Source organism: Camelina sativa, chromosome 5, assembly GCF_000633955.1.
Source record: "Camelina sativa cultivar DH55 chromosome 5, Cs, whole genome shotgun sequence".
Lineage (NCBI taxonomy): Eukaryota > Viridiplantae > Streptophyta > Magnoliopsida > Brassicales > Brassicaceae > Camelina > Camelina sativa.
This window is the reverse complement of record NC_025689.1, coordinates 3916060-3921308: the sequence shown is the minus strand read 5'-3', so window position 1 is coordinate 3921308 and position 5249 is coordinate 3916060. Positions and strand designations below refer to the sequence as shown.

The following is a 5249-nucleotide window of genomic DNA, read 5'->3' as shown; positions in this document are numbered from 1 at the left end:
ACAAATCACTGGAACAATGCTTATTCTATTAGTTATACCATCGTTATTTGACATAGCTAGCACATCAAAAACACGAGCCCCGTTCCACCGTATTACTTTCCCTCCGGCTGCTTCTATCCTAGCCGCTTCATCATCTCTATCCGGCTACACATAAATAGCTATAAGAACATTGTATGGTGAGTGTACTATAGTCTTACACCAACCAAAACCTCTTTGCTCCGTATTGTTTTGACACCAGCGGTGATGTTCTTGAGAATAAGAGATATCTTAATAATGCCCGCGGGCATGCCCGTTAGTCCGCAAAGGTATGCGGAGCGGGCTTGGGCATTGATACATCGCCCGCCGCCCGTGGCGGACATGCCCGCAGCAGATCACTGAAAATACGGGACCGTCACGGTCGGCCCGTTCGGGCGCGGACATGCCCGTTTGACACCCCTAATCGACATATACTTTTTTACATGACTTTGAAGAGTACATCATATCAATATTATCATAGAAATGGAGTTTTGTAATCATATATATATGTTTTATCGGTTTCCAAAATTTAAAGCTGGCGATAGTTGTTATCAATTATCGTGATTTTCCTTGGAGGCGTTAGAATAGTATTTAGACAAGAGAAGAAACTAAAATCACATCAATAAATTCAAAGTAAATAATTTAAAGCGTATTTCATTACAGTGAGAGTTTACCATCAATACACATCGACTATAAAAACATAGTGACTAATTTACAATATTCAAGTTGGTAGGTAAAAGGTATAGACACGTATACGTATATTTATACGTAAATTTATATGATAGAAATATTGTATAAATATAAGATAATATAATCATATAAGAAAACAAAAATAAAAATTGGATCGAATATTAAATAGAATATCGTCTATTGAGACATAGAGGCAAGCAAGTAATTCACGAGATACAAATCGGAGTTGTCCGTATATTATATTTTGTAGCGATCAAGAGAGACTAAGGCAGACATGTGAGAGGGGAGAGTATCCTATAAACAATTTTAATCTAAGATCTCTGCTTTCTCCCTCTCATATATATATATTTACACATAGTTCCTCTATATATTTACAAACGATCGATATCGAGAAAGCTCTATACGAAAGAAGATGCTAATGAAAGCTTAGAAGAAGAATGGTTTCGAGAGAACAGAAGAGAGGTTCTTTGCAAGAGAAGTTTCAGTTGCTTCGTTCGATCACTAATTCCCATGCTGTAATTATCACATCACCCTCCCTCTCTTTTTTTTTTTTTATTTTGTCCGACGGAGATAAACGCAATCATATGTATACGTATATAAATCCTATTATTAACACACACATGCGCGTGCATACACACAATCTTAATCGATCTATATATAGCTTTGTGTGTTTTTTTTTCACTCAATCACAATTTCGTCCCTTTGGATCATTTTTATTTGAATCCCTTTTGATATTTCAAGTTTGGCTTTTTATTTATTTATTTGGCTAATCACTTGATCCTTTTCTAATCATATATAGAAGAACGTATGTTATTGCAAACAGGATATACATATTGGCCAACTTATGAATTGAGATGGATTATTCTCTTTTAATTTTCTGGTACATCTATAATTCTAGCGTTGTTGTATATACTACTAATATGTGTGCGGGCACACGTGTTTTGATGACAGGAAAACGATACATCGATCATAATGGATGCATCAAAATATATCCAAACGCTTAAGCAGAAAGTCGAAAGATTCAACGAAGGCCCTACTGCAGAGCAATCTTCAAGCGAGCCCACGGATCCAACGACACCAATGGTAAACAATCACAAACATACAGATATAATGTTTCCTTTGGATCCGTTATGTACTTAATTACGTACGTATGTGAGACAGCGTGAGAGATTTATTAAGATTGGGCTTTTTTTTTATAGGTAACAGTGGAAACCCTAGAAAAAGGTTTTATGATAAATATACTCTCAGGGAAGAATCAGCCAGGGATGCTTGTTTCGGTATTAGAAGCCTTTGAGGATATTGGGCTTAACGTTCTTGAAGCTAGGGTTTCATGTACCGACTCCTTTAGCTTGCATGCCATGGGAGTCGAGGTAATTAATCTAATCACCACACCTCATATATATCCGTATATATTTACTCTATATCGTAGTTAATTAAAATGATTTGCGAATATATGGTTTGGACAATGTTTATATGAAGTTCTTGATACAAAAGAGATTCGGGTTTGTCCAAAAAAAAAAAAAAAAAAGAGTGTTGATTCGGCAATGGCGTGTCATCATATGAATTTACGAAACTTTATGTGTGTATTCACTTACTTTATTACATACACTGAAAATTAATGCCTGTGATTTTGCTGTTTGAAATTTTCAGAATATTATAAAATAAAGTGGGCAATCTCAACACACACACGCACACGCATACAAAAAATAAAAACATGTGTTGTCTATGTCGATATGTGTGTGTTGGCATGAATAATAATATATTTAATGATTACATCACTGTTAATAATAAAAATGTAGAATGAAGAAGGAGAAAATATGGATGCTGAAGCAGTGAAACAGGCAGTGACAGATGCAATGAGGAGCTGGCTGGGGTGAAAGCAATGATCCACAGATCTAGATTGACCCACTTTTTTTTTTTACCTTTATTTATTTCTTATTATACAAAATATAATAACACAACTTCTATAGTATTTCTGCTTCTTCTTTTTCTTTCATTTTTTTCTTTCTTTTATGTCCATCTTGTAGCCCTAAAAAGGGTTAGTGAAGAAAAATCAATGGTATGTTTCTGTATATTTCACATATATATGCAATTGAAAATAGTACGTATTTCTGTAGTCACCTAACTGATACATATCTACTGAGACTTACCAATTTGTTCATACAGTATTAGAAGATTAGATATCATTTAGAGAAAACGCTCAGCATTGTTTCTGTATTCAGTAGACTTCAAAGTTTATTATTATTTTGGATTTGGTCAGATGATGATATTAATTAGAGAAGTTATTTTGGTACAACAGAAGAAGACAAGCATTTTTTCGTTCACGTGACCAAAATAACTCCAGAAAACCTGGAAAGTAAAACATACAAATACACATCCATTCTACACATTCGATCCACGAGTAGTTAATTAATCACGTACGATTAACTATTAAGTTTGATATTTTGATTTACATAGAATAAGATGATTAACAAGACAACTCATTTCTTTTCAGGGGAACAAAATTAGGGCTAGGGTGATCAATTCTAGCGAACTGTTTTAAATTTTAAATTTCAAACCGAATGAATCGTAAATTTTGATAAAATACTTTTTAATACAAGAAGAAAATATATCAAACGAAAAGAAAACAAAAAAAAAAATTTGAAAATATGTTTCGATCAAAAACTGATTCCGAAATGAAGATATTAATTCCAAATTTGGGAGCGGGGTGGGGGATAGGATATATCGGTTTGGTCCCCTGCTTTAAGCAATACATCGACTAAAATTTGCCCTTTCCAGCCTTTTCGCAAGTGAATGAATGAATTCCTTCTTGTTTGCACAAGTCATCCACTGACCACTAGCTATAACAGAGTAAAGGTGAATCACTTCTCTGTACTTGAAAGTTGAAATACACCAAAATCTGAAAACATTGTTCTTCTTTTTTTTTGAAAAACGCAAACTTTAGTAATTTATAACATTTTGTTATTATTTTTTTTTAATGAATTAAGACGATTTATTTAAAATATTATTTGAAAAGCCTGTATCCGAAAATAAAAATGTGAAACCCTTTTTTATATATACCATTAAAAAACTAAAATCAAAATCTTCGATTACAAAAAAAGAAAATTAAGAAAGCAATACCTGCTCTGTGGTATTGAAAAAAAAACCACAGTTCATCTTCAGGCGACGCTCGTCGTTCGAGCCATGGAAACACCAAACCTGCTGCTGGCTCGTCGCTTTCACTTATAACCCTCTCTTCGTTATCCTCTTTCCCTCTCTCGCGCGCATCATTCTCCCTCGTGGTGTTCTCCTTCGCCGTCGTTGACAGAATCCAGTGGCGAGATCTTTAATCGTGTGAAGTTAGGGGAGACTCGACATGAAATCAAAATCTGGATTGACTTATAAGATGTACGTAGTAAAAAAAAGAAAGATAAGACATACGCAGAGCTTGGCTTGAGAAGAGAACTACAAAAAAAGAAGACAAAGCTAAATTCTTTTGTTATGGGTTTTGAAGAAGAAGAGAGAATGAGTTTATAAGAGTTCTTCCGATATTTCAGAGTTTAAGCAAAGCAAAGCTTCTTCAAATTGTAAGTAGAGAATTTGTTAGGAAAGTTTCGATTGTTTCCTTTTTTATTTTGTTTTTGTTTCCAACGAGGTTTTCCTTTTTACATATTTTGGCTGCAAAAAAAATGGAAACTTATCACATATATGGAGCAAATAATTTTACCTCTCTGTTCCTCTCTTATGTCAAAAGGAGATTTTATTATGTGTGAAGAGGAACTAAGAGAGATATTATGCAAATGCCTCTCTGTTTACATATTTTGGACACATACCTCTCTGTTTACATATGTTGGACACAAATTGGTAAAATATGGAATTATGGATATAATGCAGATGGTGCATGCTATCAGCAGATTCGATATTGTGACGATTATGTCAAACTACTCAATTGAAAATGATAACACCGTTTATCAAAAAGAGTTGAAACAACAAAAAGAGGTAACAATATGGTTCTTTTAGCAGGAACGACCACAGTAACCACAGGTTCTTTTGCTACTAAGCCGAGTTATAGAAGCCTTCATTATCTCCACGGCAAGAGTTGGGTAGTTGACCACAAACAGCTTGAACTCCTCACCACTAGCAATCGTACTCATGTTGGTTATAATTTTAGTGAAGGCGGCATCATTGAGGGCTTTGTCAAAAGGGATTTGGGCGAGCTCAAGGATGCTAAGAGCATTTGATGGACTCAAAGATGATATAAGCTCGTTTCTGCATAGGTCTCTTAGATGTGGAATCTCATATTTGTCGGCTGCAAGAAAGAGTGACCGAACATGTTTCTTGAGACTTTCAGAAGAAATGGAGCCATCGACGCTGTAGATGAACTCTACTAAAGCTATGACTTCTTCGTGTTTCATCTCCGAGAGAGTGACTGTCTCAACCAGCTTAGCTGAAGCCTTGAACTCATCTGATTCCAGTATCTTCTTGAACACCTCTGATCTTGCTACCTATTCAATATTCCATTCAATATATGATTTAAGAAAAAAAAAAAAAAAAAAAAAAAAACC

At 34.7% G+C, this 5249-nt stretch overlaps 2 protein-coding genes across 2 annotated transcripts in view; one reads left to right on the top strand and one right to left on the bottom strand.

The window, feature by feature from the left end:
• LOC104785361 (transcription factor SCREAM2-like) lies at nucleotides 891-2813 on the top strand. Its single transcript, XM_010510559.2, has 4 exons — nucleotides 891-1220; nucleotides 1657-1788; nucleotides 1905-2075; nucleotides 2505-2813. The coding sequence occupies exons 1-4, from the start codon at nucleotides 1143-1145 to the stop codon at nucleotides 2580-2582; spliced, it is 459 nt and encodes a 152-aa protein (XP_010508861.1). The 5' UTR covers nucleotides 891-1142; the 3' UTR covers nucleotides 2583-2813.
• The window catches only part of LOC104788846 (putative BTB/POZ domain-containing protein At2g40450), a 1418-nt gene continuing 869 nt past the window's right edge, over nucleotides 4701-5249 (bottom strand). The window contains exon 2 of the mRNA XM_019245186.1: nucleotides 4701-5189. Within this exon, the coding sequence (XP_019100731.1) occupies nucleotides 4701-5189 (489 nt within the window). The remainder of the gene's footprint in view (nucleotides 5190-5249) is intronic.

Coding starts and splice junctions, on each gene's coding strand:
- LOC104785361 (XM_010510559.2), top strand. CDS start 1,143: ATGGTTTCGAGAGAACAGAAGAGAGGTTCTTTGCAAGAGAAGTTTCAG. Junction 1,221..1,656: donor CGATCACTAATTCCCATGCT/GTAATTATCACA, acceptor TTTTGATGACAG/GAAAACGATACATCGATCAT. Junction 1,789..1,904: donor CGGATCCAACGACACCAATG/GTAAACAATCAC, acceptor TTTTTTTTATAG/GTAACAGTGGAAACCCTAGA.